This window comes from Sinohyriopsis cumingii, chromosome 2, assembly GCF_028554795.1.
Source record: "Sinohyriopsis cumingii isolate HCF-2022 chromosome 2, ASM2855479v2, whole genome shotgun sequence".
NCBI classification, from domain to species: Eukaryota; Metazoa; Mollusca; class Bivalvia; order Unionida; family Unionidae; genus Sinohyriopsis; species Sinohyriopsis cumingii.
Window position 1 is genome coordinate 75,532,936 of NC_142962.1, and position 23,805 is coordinate 75,556,740.

General features: G+C 35.1%; 2 protein-coding genes across 3 annotated transcripts in view; one reads left to right on the forward strand and one right to left on the reverse strand.

Annotated features, from left to right (window-relative positions):
* The window catches only part of LOC149805211 (centriolar and ciliogenesis-associated protein HYSL1-like), a 29,261-nt gene extending 26,363 nt beyond the window's left edge, over positions 1-2,898 (forward strand). For both annotated transcript variants that reach the window (XM_089948468.1, XM_089948475.1), the window contains exon 9: positions 253-2,898. In XM_089948468.1, the coding sequence (XP_089804594.1) occupies positions 253-390 (138 nt within the window). In that variant the 3' untranslated portion in view covers positions 391-2,898. The remainder of the gene's footprint in view (positions 1-252) is intronic.
* Positions 2,899-3,940: 1,042 nt separating this feature from the next.
* The window catches only part of LOC149805212 (tRNA-specific adenosine-34 deaminase regulatory subunit adat3-like), a 29,914-nt gene continuing 10,049 nt past the window's right edge, over positions 3,941-23,805 (reverse strand). Inside the window, exons 3-9 of the mRNA XM_089948454.1 lie at positions 22,849-22,903; positions 20,571-20,641; positions 18,220-18,412; positions 12,228-12,339; positions 9,987-10,146; positions 9,271-9,385; positions 3,941-5,929 (exon numbers count right to left, since the gene is read on the reverse strand). Of these exons, the coding sequence (XP_089804580.1) occupies positions 5,740-5,929; positions 9,271-9,385; positions 9,987-10,146; positions 12,228-12,339; positions 18,220-18,412; positions 20,571-20,641; positions 22,849-22,903 (896 nt within the window). The 3' untranslated portion in view covers positions 3,941-5,739. The remainder of the gene's footprint in view (positions 5,930-9,270; positions 9,386-9,986; positions 10,147-12,227; positions 12,340-18,219; positions 18,413-20,570; positions 20,642-22,848; positions 22,904-23,805) is intronic.

Below are 23,805 nucleotides of genomic sequence, written 5' to 3' on the forward strand. Positions count from 1 at the left end.
CCGAGTCAGAATGTAACATTGGGATATGTCCCATAACTACGCTGAACTTTACCTTGCACTAGTACAAATGTAATATGGTCAGTCCATTTTTTTATACAGTATTTGTTTACTTGCATATAGTCTATAATGGGTTTAGTAAAGTGGTTCAAAAAGTGATTTAATGAAACTTGTATTAGACAGAGTTGGAAATTAATTTTTTCCACTGCAAATGTTATGCTAGACACAGCATAATTTGGACTTTTCTGTTTTCAGAAACCACACAGGGTCTATATCCCCAACAGTTACAAAGTTCCATCAGACAAAAAGCGACAGGCCTTGCGATGGCAGATCAGAATGGATATGGCACAGGGCCAAATGCCTCAACATGGATTTTACCACGAGTACCACTAAAATTGCTCTTGGTCCTGTTTCCAATAGTTGTAATTTTAAAATGAGCAGTACATGCATTTTTTAAGTTTTTGGCACCTACATGTATTCACAAAAAAAAGTTATGCACAAATGGATGAAAACAACTTAGAATGGAACTTAGGAGGCCAATGAAACAAAGCAAATAATAACTGTAGTCAGATTTTGAGAGCGCAGTGGCTGGAATCTTTAGCATCAATCAAATGACTCATTTAGTACAGGCATAGACTTTTTATGCATGTGACCTTTTAGGAAAACCCAGACAAAACATGAACAATTAATAATTCAGAAAAAATAGTCATGTTTTTGAGTTTATGGAAATGAATCTGATCATGCAGGTATTGACCTAAATGAATATTTTTCTATTATAAATTTATTATAAATGAAGCACCAGGAAGTCATATCAGAATATGGCTAGAGTCTTTATGAGGAAGACATTACAAAGGTGTTGGATGATCTAGGCTTGAACCCACTTGCTGTAAATGATAAAAACTTTTTCTTGAAGCAGATATCTATAGATTTTGTTGATGATACTTAGTAACTATTTGACTTGTACCTTCATTGTAGCATCCTGATATAGAGTCTGTCTGAGAACATTAACCATTGAATATCAAGAAGGTAGACTCCTTGCCATATGGGTGGGTGTAAACATTATCAAATCAAATGTACCCAAACTTGTAAAGGTTGTTAATTGATTCTAGGATTTCTGACAAGTATGTTTTTCAGTATCACAGGAGCTTATTTTAACATCGAGTTATAGACATATTTTCATTTGGATTTAAAGAAGACCGATTACATTTTTGATTAATTAATTGCAATTACATGTGAATTACCTTAAACATTTAAATGTCTAATTAGCATATCTGTTTTTGATTGAAATTGCTTTTTCAGTTAAAATTGAGAAAGTTGAACATTGTTAGCAATCAGACCACTTCTTGTTGAGAATTGAACCCCAATAGAAAATGCCATAGAAAGACCTAGATCACAATTGTAATGAAGAATTGATGCAATTAAAAATCTTTTTTTTGTTTTACATTATGCTTTCTGACATTGACATTATATAAGTAATCTTTAGAACAGAAGACAGTGTAGAAAAATTGACAGAAAAGCTTGTAAAATATTATATGCATTTTTTCTGTGATCACATCCTTGGTTAGTTTCATTGCCACTGACTCTGGTTTTTGAACATTCTCTTTAGATGCCAGTGTGAGGTAGATCATGAATTTAATTGTTTTATGTGGCTTAATGTATGACTCCCTACCAATAGATTTTTGTTACAATTCTAGCTTGTTCTTTTAAAATGATTGGGATTTACTTTTTAGATTGTGAAATATACAGTAAATTATTTGCAATTTGTTGAACATCATTTTACTAGCTACATTTAACTTAATACCTGCATATGCCTTAATAAGTTTACATCTTGATGTAGGTAAAAACTCACCAAAAATATCCCATACTACATATATTGATCTTGGATGTCTTGCAGCAGAGAAGCAGCTGCTAAAAGCTGCCTTGAACTTATCTTCTTGAAGCTTTCCACAATTCATGGCTGACGTCTTGATGCCACTCAACTGTGTGGGTTAAATTAGTCTTAAAATCTAATATGACATATATTCCATTCGGTACAACATTAGGACTGATAGAGTGGGAATTTCACTTAAGGGGAGTTAATTCATCTACTATGTACATGCACAGTATTGTTGGAATGCACTTCAACTGCGCAAAAGTTTCCAAAATAATAATATAAAAGTGCACTTTGTGGGTTTTAAGTTGAATACAGCACATGTAAAACTCGAGTGGAGATTTGTTTATTAAGCTCAGCTTAAACTAACAGTGACATTGATATTTGGAAATAATTGTCCAGTTTACAGTATATATTCCAGCCAGATGGAAGCACTATAAACATAAGTAATTTTAAATAATAAGTAATTCAGTTCATTAATGATCTTTTGATTGGTGACAGTGCAACAGCACCAGTGAAAGTAGATGCCAAGCATTTACGCTTATTGCATATATTGACTTGTACACCATAAATGAAAGGCAGGCACAAAGTTTTGTAAAAATCTTTGTTTTGAATTTTGTTTTAAAAAGGAATGATTTGTAATACATAAAGCTTATACTTTATTGCCATTTATTCCAGAAATGCTTATTTATGACAACTTGAATTAAGGCTTTTAAATAGAAAATATCACCTTATTGTATTTTACTAAATGCCAATTATTTTCATATCAAACAAGGTCACTGACAGATTTGTATGATTTACAGAAAAGGTGTCCAAGTGCATTGTAAATTTGGTAACATTACGTTTAAAGTAAACGTTTAATAGAATTTCATGAAACTTGGAAAATCATTTCCAGTGTCATGTGGATAGTAAGACAGTGTAACTGTAGATAGCATATATGTTTTAGGTGTATATATTTTATATATTTATTGTACCACTGTAACAGAAAAGAGAAAAGCTGCAGAAATTTTTAATAAAATACAGATAGCATTCTTTGGCATAATTTTTGGTTGCTATGTACAAATTACTTAGAGAATAAAATTGATACCGAAGACGATATGGTGAAATATTGCATGAAACAGCTGGTACTGTAGTTTTCATTTATGAAATCAATACTATATAAAGATTTTTCTTGTGCTTAAATTTGGATAAAAATGTGAAGGTCTGTGCTAAGAATGAACTGACATGCTTTACATTTTTTTGGTGTCATCAGCATAATAACAACATATTTCATTTTTGGTGTTTGGTTGGTGTGGCAATGGAGAAATTTTAGAAGAAATCTTCAGCCTGATAACAGCTGCAAAACATTCTTTCACTGAATTGTAGAAAAAAAATTAAATCCATTTATATTAGTTAAAGAAAAAAGAAAGTAATTTATTTTGAGATAAAAATGTAAAAATGTTCTGATTCAAAATATAATCCCAACCACCAATTTTCCCTTCCTGAAAATTAAAGGTTCAGTCCCTATATGAAAGATGTGAAAGCGCACATCAGATTGCATTACCATATGTGCAACAGTGTATAAAAAACTGCTGCAATCGATGAAGAGTGTCTGGCACACACTGTCAAAGCGGTTGTGATTGCAAGATGTACAGCACGTGCATTGCATTTTACAGAAAATCCACTTTCCCATGGTGGACCTTTATCCTTTTCACATGGTTTCTGTCACAAACAGGGCATAGTGATCATCATAGATTGTCCATGTCATGGCTTGTAGGGGAACAGATTAAGTTTTATTGCCCCAGTCACAGCAATATAATTATATAATTGTGGATATCCACTAAATCGCTTGGAACTTACCTGTCAGCTCTGCTGCAGTATAGTGCTCTTTGTAAGTTGTACACAGTGCTGTTCAGTATTCAAAGACTTGCCCACCAAAATGCAATCACACACGTGTATTGGGAGAGATGAAAGATTTCTGAGCAAAAAATGCTGAGACTATTAAGGCTTTTCACAAAATATACAGTTTATTTATAGTAAATTTTAATGAGAGAGAAGAGATTCTGCTTTTAAACAAAGAAAAGGAAAAATAAATCACACAAGTATTAACAGATTTTATTCTGTAATTCACTTTTAAACTGTTCGTTTAACATGTTCTCACACAATGAAATATACACAGCTCAGTCCAGTATGCAACTTCTGGTAGTCCAGCTTATTCAGTACTTGCGACCAAAATATAGATGTCCATGAGACACATTTTCTAAGGAACTATTACATTTATCCTTGACCTACTGTTAGTATGCTATGGAGAATATGACACCACATTCTATAACCAACAGCTTAAAGAAATATACTTAGGATTGATGGTTTGATCATCTGATGAGCTTATATGTAATATTACAAAATGGAAGGGTGAAACTGATGAAAGGGGGTAATTGTAGGATATTATTTTCTCTGGGTCTCTATGAAAGCTAATTTATGTTGGGGATAATCACATATTTTCTCTGGATCTGCATAAGCGCAGAATTCTGATACTGAGGGATTATATCATTTTCTCTAGGTTTGTTGGTCCCTTCTATTAAATGGTATGAAAACGTGATACAGTGTATTTAACAGAAAATTACAAAGTCTGTGTCTTAATTATGAACTTGCAGTATATACTGGCACCCTTGGAGTACATTTTAAAATATTTACCAAACTTAAACATATGGAAACTGTCAAATGCAAATGGAAGCTGTTATTTTTAATTATCCAGTGCTTTATAAACATAATATGGGCTAACCAGTATATGAAAATATAAGGATTTTAGATCCACTTTTCATGAGGGCCTGTTACTTTTCAAAGGGCATGAAACTCTTCAGGCTGACACATATGTACATGGGGCAAGAGATCCATCAAAGTTCATTTAATCTTTACCTGTGTAGTATAAAAATTATGTGTACTGATATAAATCTTGTGACTCATTTATGTGATAAAAGAATGATAGAAAGACACAAAATGAGAAAGAATTATTTCATATGCCTGGAAATGGAGACCAAACAATGATGCTTTTATCCTTGCTTGACCCCAATAAAATCATGAAATGTGGCTAGATTTATGCTTCATTTGCAGCCAAAAAATATAATTCTAACATAACAAAATGTTAACACTTTGCAATTTCTATTACAAAAACCTGATAAGGTAATTCTAAATATTATATCAGCATGCCTACCGAATGTAATTTTACCTATTCAAGGATGTAATAAGACTTACAAGATTTTCACAAAATAGTCAACATTGCAAAAAAAAAAGTACACAAGATGGACAAAAATTCAAAACCTATCAAGTCATCAAAACATTCTAAGAAAGACAACTACTAAATCTTATTTGTCTAGGCCAAGTGGTTTCTAAGCAATTATGACAATAAAGTGTTCTTTTTATTGGCCTACATGTATACACAACATGAAATTTAATCAGTGTGGCTGAGTGGTCTGAAGTGCTTGCCTTGACTGATCACTGTCTAATAACCTCTGTCTGTGTGTTAGAGTCTAGAGATTGGCCACTGTGAATATGTGAAAAAGCTTGCCAGTAGTTTCCCATGGGTCTGTGGATCTTTCTGAGCTTTTTTTCCTCCATCAGTTTAATTGGTTGCCACATTTAGCCAACCATGTCCTGAAAATTGGCATTAAGCCCACAACTACAACATGAGCTTAAAAGCAGGCCTTTTAAATTTCTTAGGTTTCAGTATCTGTGTAGCCAATCCTGGACAGATAGAGAGATATATAGGTATGTACACATGAATAAAAAAAAAATGGCTGGACCAACAGCAGTTAATCACACTGCACCTTTATTGGGAATATAAAAATAATATAAAAAAGCATGCTTGTAAATATTTTACTTCTAAAAACAAATTGTCAAGTCTGGTTGCTGTTACTTTCAAAAAGTTTATCACACTCTTTCTCAAGAAGTCCTTTAAATACTTGATAACGATGATTAAGACCAGATTGTACATGGAGTTTGAGTTTTGTTCCAAGAGCTCCATCTTTGCTGGGGCTGCCGTAGAACACTCGCTGAATTCTGGAATGAACTAATGCCATGGCACACCTGGAAAGAAAGAATCCACATGCAAATCGTTACCTATCTTGCATATCAGTAGGTTGGTACTTAACTTGTCCAAATAACCAAACAATTATGCTCTGAAAAATACTGACATGTATAATTATAAATCCAGTCTATGGCTTCATTAATAAATATCCATAGCTGCCAACCCCTGACTACAAAAATACTGACTGCTTATGACAAAACTACTGATTTTCAGGAAGAAATACTGATTTTTAATATTTTACTGCATATGTAACTATTTACAACCATCGCTAAAGTAGGTCAGTAAGTTAATTATTTAATGTCAAAGATGCACGTGTTGTACTCTTGTACCTTCTGAGTAAGTCATCAGACACCGGATGTTTATATGAGCCTTTTCCACACCTTGTCTTTTCAATCATTATAGATTCCAATGTACCATCTTTCATGGATGATCTGAATTGTTTGCGATTTTCTTTTTACTGAACTAAAAATCCTCTCACAATCAGCATTAGAGTGTGGTAAAGAAAGAAGTCCTAACGTAAAATAACTCGGATTATCATAAAGAAAGTCTCCGCATGAATTCTTCATCTTTGACATCACAATCCACAGTCCATCAACACTATCGCAGGAGAGTATTGTTTCAGTCAGGGAGCTGATTTGGTATGTGGTAAACTGTCCTCTAAGCTTGTAGTGAGGTATGAGGCAAACTGCTCTAAGCTTGTCCTGAGGTACGAGGCAAACCATGCTCTAAGCTTGTCCTGAGCATCAGAAGATTCATCATCTTTTTTCAGCAGTAACAAGGAAAATTTCTTGAGAAAGAACCTGATGTCTGCAAAAGAGACCTCCAACCTTGAGCTAATATTTTCAACTTGGGCATGTGTCAGAACCTCATCCTTTAAGGGGAATTTCTTTTGCATATAGGTGCAAGCATTTATGAAATATCTCTTCACAGTACTGAAAAAGTTCTCTCAATGCCTGGTGCTTAAGGCTTCCAAAGTCTCATACACACTGTCTCAACATTCAAATCCTCATTTTTCATGATATTTTCATCGTTGAAATCAAGGGGTAGTGATGTCATTTGTCCCAACTATGACTGCATGCTTAATAAATCTGTACACCAGGTCTTTGAAAAGATTCGTCAGACAATCTTGTGATATATGAATTTGTGGAGAACTGCCCTGTAATAGCACATTGCTAACCTCAAACATAGGAATTACTGACTTAAGGAAAAGTGGATATGCAACTGTCTCCTTGTTGATCAATCGTTCATATATTGACAAAATCCCTGGTTTCCCAATGGCTGAGGTTTCATCTTCTTTGATGATGTCTCTTTGCCACATTTTTGCTGGCCATGATTGTCAGCTTGAGGTTTCAGAGTCAACTTTTGTGATGAAGTTGACTTGGTGTCATAAGACAGTGCACATGTGACTATCCCATTTGAACCACCATCTACAGCAACTTTAGGTATCTTGTACAATTTCATTGGGCTACTAGATAAACATTTCTGAAGTGATTAATTCTGTGCTGGAAGAGGTTTCTTGGGTTTCTTTCCTACTGAAAGCACAGAGGTGGTGGTAGAAGTACTTGGCTTGGATTTCTGCTTTGCTTGGAGATGGACACTTGCCTCAGCTTTGAAGAAAGCTATGAGAGGTTCCCATTGTTCCATTAACCTGTTAATGCATGGGCCAAGTGACAGCCATCTGGTACACATGTTTTAAAATTTTATGCACTTTGATTTTGTACAGGCTTTTTAACTCTTTGAATCTGTGAGCTCTCTTGGCACTTTTATCGACGTAATAGAAAATGTCAATTAGCAGTTCATCCATTCTTAAAGCATCAGCTGCCTTTAGTGCAGCCAAGTTGATACAATGGCAATAATATCTGGTTGCTTCCTTCCGATAAAAAAAATGACCCATTTCTTGTTACCCATCATTACTGATGCATTATTAGATACAAATCCAATGACATTTGCCCATGGTATGCCCAACTGCAACAGTTCATTGCTTATCATATCGAAGATATTTTCCCCAGTTGATGTACAACCAGGTTTGTTCAATGAAGTCATCATATCTACAGTTAATATAATGACTTTCACGATCTGAGTGTGATAATGGGGTAAATAAACGAGTTTCAGTATTTCCATATCAACCTGTTAAAGAAACTTTACACCTTTACACACCATTAATACTGGCCGCCATGTATAGCCTATCTTGTGCTGAAAAATGGCGTTAGGCCCTACAACAACAACTTACACCTTTACAAATAATAAATGGAGCAACTGCAAACTTGTATCATATAATTACAAGCATGATTTTACAAAAATCACAGGCTACAAATGTTTCTTTTGGTTAACACAAATAAAACTGGAGTGGAAGTTATCTTATTAAGTTACTTGAGTTTTTTTTGCATATTTCTTTTTATTGAGATCATTATGATTTGGTTGTATGCAGAGCTTCCTCTTAACCTAAGAATATACTACGTACACAATTATTTCCATGTTTCCATATATGGAATTAGCAGAATGTGGAAAATTGTCCAAGCAATCACTGAGAAATTAGATATTTAGTTACTGGTTTGCTCATCTGAATTAAAGAGTAAAAAATGTGCTAAATTCATTTGTTGGGTGCACAAACCCTACAATGGCATGTCTTGGCTGAAACACTGCCACTGGTGATTTTAATGATTCCAAATGCCTATATATAAGAATTCAGAGCAAGAGTACTACAGGACATGGAGAGTTGCCTGCAAAACTATACATTATGACACACTATATGTTTTAGAATGATAAACTTTTTTCAACATTACCGTGTTCTTCATGCGCAAAAAGTTTTCAAGACTAAACATCACACTTGTGAACTGCCCATCTCCATCCATCTACAAATAACTGTCAGTCAGTGATAATTAAAAACTGCAATCGACTGTTAACTAGTCTCAAACCAGGATATTTGTGAATCATTAATAACTGCACCTTAAGTGTTTGGCTTATATGACACGGAGAAATTGTATTTTTAACTGTACAACAGAAATATGAATAACTTTATTTCATACCATTCATTTTTTAAAAAAATAACATCTGATTTTCACGAACTTTTCACTGTAAACAGAAAATTACTCAATTCCCAAAGATAAAACATTTAATAAATGCTTTGCTCACAAGTAAGAACTCGGGCAATTTATTAATAGATTAAAACGGGCATTTGCTATAAATCAATAGGTTTATCTATGCACATCAGGTAAATAAACTAAGCGAAATTTCACGGTTGAGATATTTACAAAAATTTAATGACTACTAAACAATGATTTACAGTATGACTATTAATTCACACTCCTACAAACATATAGATGAACACAAGTAGCCTTACATAACACAAGGTTCCCTAGTCACAAACAGGTCATATCCAGTGCAGAGGTATGGAAGTGAGGAGTCATTATCTCCTCTGTTTGACTGCATGGCAGGCACTGAATAGAGGTCACAATCTGAAATGCAAGTAAATGACACTGTGAAAGAGGCAAGGATACAATTTTCCATACACACTGAATCACTGTCTTTCATGCAGTGCAAAATGGAAGTGTTTTGAACTAATAAGCAAATTTACCATTTCCATTCATTTCTCCCCATGGGCTTAAACTGACTAGAAAAACGGTGTATATCTGAAGACCAATGGACTGATAAAAGAATAGACCATTATAAGATCAGAAATGGGAGTCTATAAAATGGACACATGAACATGAAATAAGGGGAGGTAAAGTAGTACCCTTCACTTGCTTTCATAGTAATGTACTAAAGATCATAAATTTGTGGAATAAGTGAGATTTTTAATATTTCTTTTATTAAGATGTGCATAAATTTTGAGTGATCCAATATACAGAGGCAAGCCATACTGAACTAAGGGAAGCAACTCCAACTACACTCATGAAGACAGGCAGCTGTATTCATAGTGTTTACCTGCACATCAGCACAATCCTGACTATTGCGTGTTGAGTAAAGTTAGTACAAATAGTAAAGGTACATGAAGGGAATAAGAATGAGGTTCTCTTTATTCTTCATCTTTGATCATTTCATCAGGTAAAATAATACCCTGTCCAAATTTCCACATGCCTCCACCTTGTGACCTTGCCACAAGGTCAATGCAGATCATGACTGCATGGTGCAAAGGGTGGTTGCCATGGCGATCATCATGTGATTTGGCTATTACCATGTCTGTGCTGGGATCAACGATAACTGCACCAATGGGCTCCTAAAATTAAAAAAAAATACCAAAGTAATGAAAAACATGCTCTTTACACACAACAGTGCTGTGGACGTATTAATTATTTTCATTAAATGTTTTGCTTCTATGTTAGTATGTACAATATCAAATTACTATTGCTACTGTTGAATAAGTGTGTGTAAGCATGTGTGTGTGTGTAAGCATGTGTGTGTGTGTGTGTATGCATGTGTAAAATGTGTGTATGCACATGTGCATGCGCTGCATTCCCTGTATATAAGGCTCTTCATACACCATTCCTGTTATAGGGCAGGTATGTCATGGGATCAATTTCAACATATAATAGAAAAATTATATGTGTGTACATCTTTATAAGACAGTCCCAGTTTCACTATAAAGAGGTATACTATATGATTCATGACAGCATTATAATGAATACTCTATGTGTGTGTGTCACATGTTTGTATGTATGTATGTGAATGAGTGTAGGTGTTAAATCATCACTGTTATCACACTATTACACACACTATATGAAATATGTTAAGTCTTCAAATACAAACAATGCATACAAAACCTGAAAGCAAGATAATGTTTAAAACTGTAGAATTGTAAACCCATATAAACAGCCAAAATTGTTTTAATAGACCAGTCACCTTTGTACCAATGAAACAAAGACAACCTGAGAGATGAAGAACATTACTACAATCAAAATACTATATTTGGAGTTGAAAACCACAGATTAACTGCTATTTTTCATGTCTGTTATCTAATTTTGAAACAGTTTCAGATATAAAGAAGAATGTATAGCATACCTGAAAGTTATATGTAAGATACTAAGAAAATCCTATAACATACATCAAACTTCTTTGACAGATACTAATAAAAAGTATAGTATACCCAAAGCTTGCCTGACAGATACTAAGAAAAAGTAAAGTATACCTGAAACATATCTGACAAGTATAAACAGAAACCTTGTATATCTGGGACCATTTGCAGTCATCACTGACCATTCGAAAATGGCGCTATTCTATTGAAACATACATGGTACCCAGGGAAGGCAGTTTTGTAAAATCATATGTCAAGGTACTCTTATTACTAAAAGACTTCACAAAAAAAATGATAAAGAATTCTCATTTGCATATATGGGTGACTAAATACACATTAAGAGTGCCTTCTCTGGATCCAATGTAAATTTACTGGAACAGCCCTAAATTTACAGGACATTTTAAGAGCAAAGAATAAGGAGGACGGGTGAATCTGGCTGTTCCGATTGGTACAATATTATACTCTCACTAGTTGACCCATAGAGCAAAATATTTGCAAAGAAGGAATCTAATACCAGTGATACCCATAATACTTTACTGAAAATTACCCACAATGACTTGCAAAAATGGCAGATTGGTACATAAGTTTTCACATCAGGTGTCGTCTTCCATAAATTCTACATAAATAGAATTAACATTCATTTACTTGCTACAAATTAAAGCGCTGATTTTGTCAGGGGTTGTATTATCAGTTTAATTTGTTGAAGTATATTTTAAGAAAATTGGAAGGGTATACCTATTAGATCATGCTGAAATGGAGTATGCTGAAATGGAATATAATATAAGAATAATAAAAGGTTTACTATGTGCAAATTTCTGCATACAGCAAACCATCTATAATCAATAGTGGATCCTATAGAGGACAGTCATTTTTGGGATAGTTTGAAACTGGTTGTAATATAAAGATGTCAGATATGTGGAGGTGTATATTATTTGGCGGTTATATTATTTGGAAAGTAACAGATTGGGTCTTTGAAAAGGTGGGTCTTTGAAAAGGTGGCTGTATTTTTAAGGGTGCATATTACACTGATGTGGCTTTTAGTGAAGTTCTGATGGTATTCATACATGATCAGGTGCCATATATATTCTACACATCGATTTGCTCCTAAGAGATTTTACATAAATAAAATTCTGTACTTCAAAAAATTCTGACATTAAGAGTACAGCTATTGTCACTAAAGCATACATGTCAAATGTACTAACCAGGATCAATCATGTGAGAACACAGGTTAATCTGTCATTTTAAACTACCACCCAAATAACAAAAGGTCAAAGACATTGATTTACCTTAGACAAAACCTTTGCATTTTTGGCATATTCTACTGCCGTCATCATGTGCCGTTCAAACCTGTTAGTTTCCTCCTTGCTGAAGTAATTACCACTTAGAAGGCTGGCAATACTGTAAATTCAAATAACAGTGAAATCATTTAATTTCGGGGGTGGAGTGTAATTTCATGACTTCTTAGAGTACTGGAGTTCTTTCTAAAGGTAAAGCTCCATTAGATGCAAAGTGGAAAGAGTCAAGGGCAGACTCAATCATGGGTCAAAGAGTCAAGGGCAGACTTTCATCATAGGTCACTGATTCAAGGGCAGACTTTCATTATGGGTCATAGAGTCAAGGGAAAACTTTCATTATGGGTCATACAGTCATGGGCAGACTTTCATCATAGGTCATTGATTCAAGGGCAGACTTTCATTATGGGTCATAGAGTCATGGGCAGACTTTCATCATAGGTCACTGATTCAAGGGCAGACTTTCATTATGGGTCATAGAGTCATGGGCAGACTTTCATCATAGGTCATTAATTCAAGGGCAGACTTTCATTATGGGTCATAGAGTCATGGGAAGACTTTCATTATGGGTCACAGAGTCAAGGGCAGGCATTCATTATGGGTCACAGAGTCATGGGCAGACTTTCATCATAGGTCATTAATTCAAGGGAAGACTTTCATTATGGGTCATAGAGTCAAGAGCAGGCATTCATTATGGGTCACAGAGCCATGGGCAGACTTTCATTATGGGTCAATGAGTCAATGACAGACTCTCAAGTGATGAAACATGAATTTTGCTTTGATGAATCTGACTCAAGAGAAAATAATAAAGTATAGATTGGAAAAATGTAGCAGAGACTGAGTGAAATGTCACCAGTTCTACACTCCGAATATACCTCCCCGTTTGTTTGTACCCCCCTTCCAGTTTAAAAGACGAAAAGCACAAATGAGTTAAAGATGCACAGTACTTAGTTCATTTAGTGATTTATAATTTCAAACCTGATTATGCCCAGGTTGGACCCTAACATCATTATTGTCTGTGCATTTCATTCCAAATGAAAGTTTTCAGTGTAAAAGATGACCTGTTCGCCAGCAATTTCCATTTCTTGGACAAGTCTATTTTCAGCAATGGGGTGTGTGCACGACTACATGCGTATGTATGTAGGAGAAAAAAACTGTCGTCTGCTTCCGATATTTACAATGTCGAATGCAGGAAAGGAATACAATGACAATTAAAAATTTCCTTTCACGTAGATTTAACAAGCAATGTAATTTCTATGTACATGTGTGCAAAGGATATAAGTCAAAACTCTCAACATTATGGTAATTTACGGAATTATCTGGCAGTTACCAAATAGGATGAACTACAACACAATGCTGTCTGAGGAAATCAACTTGCCCAAAGTGCATGCAACATGGCGCTTTGTTGGTATGGAAAGTCCACTAAGCATGAAATGCGCAGAGAATGCCAGTGTTAGGGCCACTGATCACATTCAGGTTAGAAATTATAAGTCAGTGAATGAATTGACTAAGTGTACTTTTTATCACATTAAAGATTACTGTTATTGAAATCGGCAGGGGGTACAAACAAACTGGGAGGTATAGTCAGACTATAGGTAAACTTTGGAATAATATGGAATACAATGTATTGGTTTCCACTTCCAATTTGCACTGGTCAGAAAAAGCTTTCTGTATAGGATAGCATGGACATATCTATGTGGTCATAAGCTAAATACAAATACTTAACAGATGTCAGTAAAGCAATAAATGTAGGTCACAGTGACCTTTAGCTCTAAGAATGTAATACCAGCAGAGATGCATCCAAGTACCAAGTTTCATGATTCAAACATGAACAACGCCCAATAAATGAACTTAAGCACAAAATCCCAACAAAGTCACTCAAGCATGAAATACAGGTCACACATACCTGTTTTGCAATATAAGTGAAGTACTTATCAAGATGCATCCCCTTTATTTTATTCTAGGTGGGATAGTATGCACAGAGCATGTAAAAAAAAACCTCATGTGATCATGAGACAAATGTCAAACCTGAACCAAAGTCAGCTAAAGATGAAATACAGGTCTTGATGAGTGACTTTAGTTCAAACAGTGTGGTACTAAGAAGCATATTGTCATCAATTTCATGAACATCAAATACAAAACTTACGTCAGTGACATATAAAAAAATACATATCTACTTTCATAACGAGGGAGGTATGCTTGCCAAGTTTCATGATTCTAGATATTATAGTATATACACAGCATGCAAAAGTGTATGGCTTTTATGAGGTAATTGCAAAAACTAAACCAGAACCAGTAAATGTGAAATGTAGGTCACACTGATATTATTTGCATGAATGTGGTGCTAACTGTAATGTATACAATCAGTGAGTTTAATGTAGCAGTTAAAAGACACGAAGTATGGGTCACAGTGACCTATTTATAGTGCATGTCAAGATGCATACCCTAACCAAGGTAGAACAATATGTACACTGGGTGCAAAAAACCAGTATGGTCATGAGCTCAGTGCAAAAACGTAACCAAAAGCAGGAAAATTTGCAGTGTAGTTCTAACTGACCTCCTATTATTGTAAGGGTGTGTTAATTAACAGAGGTACATACAGTCATAAATTTTGATAATTTTAGCATGAACAGAGCTCGAGAAAAAAACTTAATACACAAAATGTAACCAAAGTCATTGAAGTGAAATATGGGCCACAGTGACCAACTTTTGTGATAAAGGTGAAGTACTCATTGATTTGAAAAAGGGATAATATTTCTGAAATTAAAGATTCAAACAAATTCAAGTTTGTTAAAGTATAGTGAATGTTATAATATCTTAGAGGGATAAAACTTGTAATAGTGACTGTATGCCTGCCCCATATATATTAGTCTCATAGTCCTCTCTGACGATATCTTAAATCATTTTGCAAAAACCTTTCATCTTCTTTTAGTCACAGAGACCCAGACTTTTGACCATTTCAGGCCAAAATCACCAGGCTTCTTCAATGCCACAAGTGCAAGATATCCACAAATTTTGGTCCAGATTTGTGATGTAGAACTGATGTCATTGTGCAGAAACCCTTCTTCTTTGATTCAGTGACACTGACCTCTCACCTTTTGACCCCAAAATCAAAGGGCTTCACCCGGAGTGGAAGTCATCCTCAAAGTTTGGCTAAGTTATTTCATTTAGAACTAATGTTATTATGTGGATGACATTTTTATTCTTGCATTCACAGTGACATTGACCTCTCACCTTTTGACCCCAAAATCAATGGACTTCAACAGCTTCTTCACACTGAGTGAAAGTCATCCTCAAAGACTGGCTGAGGTATTTTATGTTGAACTAGTGTTATTCTGTGGATAATCGTTTTTACTCTTTCAGTCACAGTGATTATGACCTTTGACCTTTTGACTCCATAATCAATAGTTTTTTTCCTTATATTAAGTGCAAGCCTTTCACAAAATCAAAAGTAATATACAGTAAAACCTGTTATGAGAGACCGCCCCTTCTTCCAACCAAAAGTGGTCTCTCAAGACAGGTGGTCTCTCATAAGAGGTGTATGAAAATGGACTGGTTTTCAGGGTCAATAGTTAGCATTGCTGAAAAATAAATAATACCGATACTCACTGTACATGTATCATATCCTTTATTCATAAATCTTGTTAAATATTGCATGCATTCCTCTCAAAATATCTTTATATAATAAAGATATACATCTATCAAACAACGAGAATAAAATTTATATTTCAACATCACATTAATATGTACAAAAAATGAACAGTTAGATATGATGTACATGTACTCCTTGCAACACAAAACCATCCCCATACTCGCTCGTTCAGATCTCTGTAAACTGTCCGTCGTGCCATGGCATATTTCCTCTGTGCTTGTGCACCTTTCTGCCATTCGTTTCTAATGGACTTCTTGTCTTTGATTACATTTTGAACTTGCGTTTTACCGACGCTTAAGCTGACTGCTATTTTGCAAGTGGTCTCGCCTTTTCATTTCTTTCAATGACATTAATCCTTTCTTCCAGTGTTAAAATTTTTCTTTTTTTCAGCGGAGATTCTGCCATTGTTATTAGTGTTGATGTTATAAAGACTATCAGTTTTGATCAGGTTTTGGGGAAATGTGGAATAAATATATATTATGTACCAATGAATGAAACCAAAAGACATAATTAACTCATCAAGAAACAATACATTTATTCTGAGACGAAGTTTAAATCAACAGCGTTATAGCTCGATAAACAAATGTTCCGACCATCTGCACCCAGGTAAACAGATGGTGGCTTGGTGAAACACTAACAAAAGAAATAAAAAATAATTTTAAAAAAATCTGGAAATGATTCCCACTTACTAGTATTAAAGACAATGAGCTCATTCACCCTCCAGGCATTATGGATTACCTGGAAAGACAAACGACGTACTCAAACCTACACTGAAGCCCTTTCAAACGATTTCTCACTGGGACATAAGGGCTACCGGCGTTTTGTGAGTTTTCATAAAGATAAAGAAAAAATACAAACTTCTAAATTGACTGCGTATATCCATCATTACTCCCTTTGATGTTACTCTTACTGGCTATTCACATGACTTCGGCACTACAATGGTGGTTAGTGACATGTACTTTAGTCTGGTTTACTGCAGTTTACAAATGACACCGTACACTGGAGTTGTAAATTTCACAAAACTGGTACTGTAGCAAGACAAATTCTTTTTAAATACTTTATTAGAGCAATCTTTGCTATTTATGCAGTCTTTGTTACAAAGGTTTAAATGATGGTTAGACGTGTTTATCCTGATATATGGTTGTTCAACTATAGTGTTACTTAATGTGCACTTTGTTTGCATACTACATTTATCCCAAGCTCTAGTGTTTACAAAGGATCAAGTTAAGGTCAGTGGTGTCAATCTGTTTTGATTTTTTGGTGATGCGGTCGTTCATAGCAGTGTCAAAATGCATATTTTGCCAAGAAATCGCGGTCGTTGGTCGCGTTCAGCAGGTGGTCGTTCATAACAGAGCGTTTATATAGTAAAATCGATCCGTGCATTACGATTGTGATCGGAAATGACAGGTGGTCGCTCATAGCAGAGGTCGCTCATGACAGGTTTTACTGTAAGTTATTTACAAAATCAGTCTCATGACTTTTGAGTGATATGCACTTCAGTTGCCATCACAAAACTTCCAGATAGAAATTATTGCTCACTGTGGCGGTTAGATGATTAAACTGGGTTAAGAAATGTGGACATCAGGAAAAAAAATTCCCATACATGTGCTTTCGTTGCGCCATGATAGTGTGCAACATTCAATACTGGATCATGCCTCATCATCTGAAAATATCCATGTACTTTAACACCATTTTTGCTGAATGTATTTCTTGGGTCCATGATTCAATATTATTAATGCCCAGTATAATGAGAATCTATCAAGAGTTATAAGAATAATTAGGAAATTAAAAGCTTTAAAAAACCTTAATGCATATTTTCCATGACTGGAACCTTGACCCAAAGGAAAGGGTTTAGTGAGAATGTCACAGAATGAATTGTCTTAGTTTCCTAATGATTCATGCCAAGTATGACGATAATCTAAGGAGCTTAGGAACTTTATGCAAATGAAACATTTCAAACAAGCCATAACTGTTGCTGCCATCACCATGAAAGTGACTGCTATGTCTCAGTTCCCGCTAACATGGGCTTGACATTTACACTCTGATATGATCCAACCGTCTGATCCCTTTTGTCTAATGTCTTATGGCACTATAAAGATTAAATAGCATCTAGAGTCAACGCAAATAATGACCTGCAGATATGAAATAGATGCTACTATGTATGATCAACATTATAACAGTGCAAATATTTAAGCATTTACTTTAGTCACAGTCAATTAAATCAGACTATACATAAACTCAACACACATTTGTCCGAAATAAAAGAAAGGGAGATAAGCTGCACATCTGCACAGAGATTGTATCAATACGTGTATACCAAAACATCTTACTCACTACTTGTCCTCATGGAAGCTGACAGGCCAGTACTGAATGGCCTCTAGATATTGCTGTCTAGTCAGAGGTGGATATCGAGGAACTGAAACACGGTATGGAGTGCTGAGCATGCTTTCCTCGCCAATGTCAAGATTCTTAAATGCCTCCTCATCTGCATCATCTACTGGACAGACTATAATTTGCAGAAGTGCATCTAAATCAGAAAAGGAGATCATGTTCACGCAAACAAAAATTGCACAGCTATAATGACTTTCTTGTTTGAAGCACGCAGGCTGCAACATGATTTTATAGAGGAATGGAGGGCTATAAATACATTTTGAACTGACCATGATTCCATTTGAAATAAATATTTTTGAGGCTTATTAAGACCTACCAGATATACTCACATATGAGTCCAACTGTAATCAACACAGACTCAGATCTGCCATTGCATAATGCACTAGCAGAGCTGGGTCTACATTGTTGGTTATACAGATTACTCCTAACAAACTGCATAGATCCACCACCGTCATGAATTCCCATTACTGCTTTTTGTCTTAATATATTTGTAATAATGTAGCCATAAAGTTTCTCCTCTTCATTGTTAGTTTTGTCACTCAAAGTTATATAGTGGTAAAAGTAAAATGGTGTGGTCGGGTATGACATTACAGTAAGACATTCCAGAATATGGGGTGAGGGGAGCAGTACCTTACCAGTAAGAGTTAAAATGTACTTGCACTCATGCACTAGAGCCAACAAATCAGTTGGGATAGAGCAACAACAAAAAAAGAGAGAGACAGTTGTTGTTCTAGGGTTTAACGTCATTTTTCAGCACAAGATAGGTTATACATGGCGGCCAGAATAACTGGTGGAGGAAGAACCCTGGAAAACCCCAGGAAGAACCACCGACCCATGAGAAGCTACTGGCAAGCTTTCTCACGTACCAATGTTAGCTGAGCCTGAGACTCGAACCCACGCAGACAGCGGTGAGATGGCAGTGATCTGGAATGGTGAGCACTTTAGACCATTCGGGGCCCCAGAGAGAGACAGAGAGAGAACTTTATTTTAATGATACTGGACACATAACAGACACATTTATAAATACAACAACTTAGTGTTAGTCTTACCAATAATGAGAATGAGATAGTACATGATAAGCCTGATATAACCTGTAGTGACAAGTAAAGCAGACTGCTTACAGGGAACCGATATGATTCAATAGGATCTAATTATTTTCTGCTGACAATGAGATATCCTAAAACAAAACTGACATGAAATGCTAGCTTTAATGATGTTCCAAGAAAAATTCAGTAAGAAACTATTCCAATTATTGTGGACCACAAATAGCATTGACCCAGATCTGGCAGCCCATTATTGGCTACCTGATCAAAGTCTATGCTGTATGTTATTAATAAGAGCATCTGCTAAGTCTTGTGCCCCAAACACAGGAGCTACTAGAATGCTGGATCTGGGCAACCATTTACTGATATCAGATAGCCCAGTGGGATACTATATCATATCATGAATTTCAACATGTCTATAAAACTAGTTTAACAAAGGATACTAATGACATGTGAAAGTAGAAAGCTTGAAGCTGATAGTAAGATATTAAAATGCCTAGTCTTCTTAGGGCTACTGAATTTAAGATGGGCTACCAGGTTCTTTTCCTTGTTACCCAATGAACAACTATTTGATTTAGAAATTTATAAGACCCTGCTAAAATCATACACCAGTGATGACACTGATCTGCCAGTGCATTAAACAACAACAAATCTGAGTACACACTGTTCACAGTGAATAAGTGAATACTCTACAGTATCATATACTGTAATATTTGTCCTTTTGACAACACAGCTGGTGAGAGAACATAAAAGGTAATTGGACAATATTTTCCAATATATATCACCATCCAATGACATGAATCTACCATAAGGACACATTGTTTGACATTATGATGTGATAGATTTTAGCATTATGCAGTCACCAAATTATAAATGACATTAAATAAAGAATAAAAGAACATATTATTTTAATATCTATATATTTTTCTTCAAACTAACGTTAAGGCAACTGATGCTAATTATAAAATAGAGTACTAAATACAAGTTAATGTATGTGCACTGTCTTAATATTTTAATGTGGGCTTGTTCTGCTACAGCCAACAAGCTGCCACACAACTCATCTATCGAGTGCTTGAGATATCAGACAGTACACACACAAATATTTCTCAGTTTGCATTAGTCAACATTCTTACAAAGACCCATTATTGAAGTGGGTGGGGGTAGCGTGTATGCAAGTCTAACAGGTTTTTGTTTCCTACCTCATCTACTTCAACAGCAGTATCTTTAAGTGAGTCTCAACACAATACAAACCTTTGGCCTTTGACGATTTTATTCTTTTCAAGTGAGACAAATTTTCAAGTGGAAAATCATTAGAAAACTTCCTGAAAGGAAAAACAAGGTAGGAGTATAAACTTTAGTTCACAAGGCATTTTGAGCTTTAATAAGTAACATTTTAAAAATGGAGGTGAAAAGCTAAGCCTTTTTAAAGATGCAAGTCTGGTACATGTACAAAAGAAACTGTGCACCCAGTGATGAAACTGATTTTGGATCAGAAACTGATAGTCATGGGAGACAAAGTTTTGACTCTCTACACAGAGACCTCAATAAGGACATGGCTACAGAATTAAATATAATGCATGAATCCTGTGCTACTAATACTCTCCCTCATTATAACACAGTAGTCTTGGTCCATCACCACCAACTGCTTTATGTGCAGAATCATGTTATACTGAGAACCTTGATGTCTATGACACCATGATATATTGAGGACTGCATAATAAGAATCATGGTATAGCCAGAACTATCAAATTTTGCTGAATAATGGTGTTCTGAAAAGGAAATGAAGATGTAAGGCAAAGTTTTAACTTATTTTCTTTCAACTCTTATTGTTAAAAATTGGTATGATTTTGGTTCTGGGGTTTACAGCAACACCACATTATATCATGAACTGCCTGCATTATAATGGTTAGAGCTATAATTGCTTTTAGCGTAAATCAGACCCCACTTGTACATTTCTTATAAAAGATCCCCCTAGTGCATTTCTTGTAAGAAACCCTTTACCCTGAAGCACTTCCTGATAGACCGTCTTTATCTCCAACCTATCTGTGATCATTACTAAAATGTTCAGCACAGGAAGGAGCTCTTTGATAAGTAAATGTGTCTTGTATTTTGAATTTCTTGAAGGAAGTTAACATTTATTACAAAATATGGGTTTTATGCAACCTATTTTGCTTGAGTATTCTTAAGCTGTGTTTGTACTGTCAATCACCCTAAATATAAATCTTCATCCCTTTAATATAAAAGAGTAGGTTATATAAGTATGGCCAAATCAAATTCATGCAATGATTACTTCCTCCTTTCAGATAATTCTGTTGGAGGGAGGCCATTCAGCTAAGGAAGATTTGACCATATGGAGCTTGTTACTGATAGCATAATTTCATGATGCCTGCCACTTACTAAATAAGGACTTTTTGATGCAATGTCTAAAATCAGTATATGACATTTTAAAACCTGATAGCCTATTCTGGCAGCACAGTCTACCTTTTTATTGCCTTTATTACAAATATGACTGGGTAACCAACAATATATTACATTTGTGACTGGTAAACAATTTCGCATGTTTAATGAGAATGTTGGTCAAAAATAAGTTTTCCACCTCCTCATTGTGGGATGAAAGAAGCACTGATAAAGATGATGCAGCTCTGGTTAAGACATTTTGCCCCGATTTATGCTGAAAATATTGATGTACCATCCTGCAAATGAAGTTTTGAAGTGTGATTACCACTAATGAAGGCCATAACAGCTGTTCCAACATCCTTTGAGCCATTGGTTTAACACTTGACCATATGTATCAAGAGCAATTATCTAACTTTTTCAATTGTACAGTTGTTAAGTATTCAATTAACATAATAAACAGATCAATTAATCAATAAAGGAAATGCTGACTCATACTTTATTTGATGCACCTTACATAAAACACTTTTAAACTGTTATGATGGTGAACAGCAGTAATTTTTATTTCTCCATCTGATTAGCGACTGCTGAATTTTCAGTGATCTGTTGGAAAAGTCACAAACTGCGTTTTTAGATAAGTTTTAATTTTGAGCCTGTCTACAAATTTTAATGTCATTTGAATTGTTTCTATTTTATGGCACAGCAAAACTTAGTAGGTTACCATATATCCTTGCTTACAAGTCAAGTCCAACTGCACAGACCCAGATCTGCCAGTGCATTATGCATTGCAGATCTGGGTCATCAGGATCTTTGTTGTTTGCAGTTTGACTTGACCTATAGACAATATCATATGGTATATAGTGCCGACATAAATATGGAAAAATGCCTCATCCAAGGACACGCCACGATATATGAACTGATCTGATCCAAGAAAAGATCTGGGAAAAGAACCTGCACCCTACTGGTAATAGTTCCAATATGCTTTTTTCACACAACATGAAATGTCAAAAGTTACTTGGATCATGAGATTTTTTGTTCATTGGTACATTATGATAATGACTAGTGAAATATATATAATGCTTGACACTGGAATGGAAATTTTATTGGACTCTCCTTCACCCACATTAGGTTTTACCTCAGAACTACTGCTGTATTCTTCTTGTTTTTTAATGTGCAGACAAAAACATCAACTGAAAGGAAATGAAGCATTTGTGTAAGAATATGGCACTGAGAAACTCAACTGGATTCATTCACATATAACTCTGCACATGACACAAAAATGACTCAAAAAATATTACAAGGAACACATTGTACTGTAAAACAAATGATAACAAATGCTAATTTTGGTTGGATGTGGGTTAGGATTAAAAATGGCTTTTGAAAGGAAACAATAAATTTCAGAAATGCCTGTAAATGTTTCAAGACACCAAATTTCAGATCAAAATACTGTAATTCACTGGCATATTTAGTAAATGCCTACAAAAATGCACCTCGACACTATCTGAAATATAATAATATACACAGCAAGATTTTAAAGATCTGTCATACTGTACAAAATACATATAATGAAGTCAAGATGTAAAAAGTATTCTTCAGTTTCTTGCTTCCCTGACTGAAATGGTTGCCAACATTGCCTTCTGCCACCTAAGATTCTTCTTTGAATTTTATTATTCTTTCCTTGTATGCATGCCATCCATTGAATCCACTATCTCTTGGCTGTACCAACCAAATCATAACCCTATTCTCTGTAATGAGGGGGAAAAAATGCGATAACTTTGAAGACTTGTTGAGATGACTTGTACATGTTTCATGGTAATCTACTGAAAATGATGAGACTTGCTGACGTTTGCTGTTACGGCAATATATACAGCAATACAATTTTGTGTACCGCATTTTTTTCCAGGGTCTTCTTTTCATCTTAAAAATCTGTGTATTTGCTAAAATTGTATCCAATTTAATTCAAGAGCCATATTTTCTTTTTCTCCCAGACCCATCCTTACCATGAGAGTGAATGTAAAACATAATGCACAGTACCATTATTCAGTATTCAGGCAAAGATTAAAGGGGGGTGGGGTAGTCAAGTCCAGGGGAT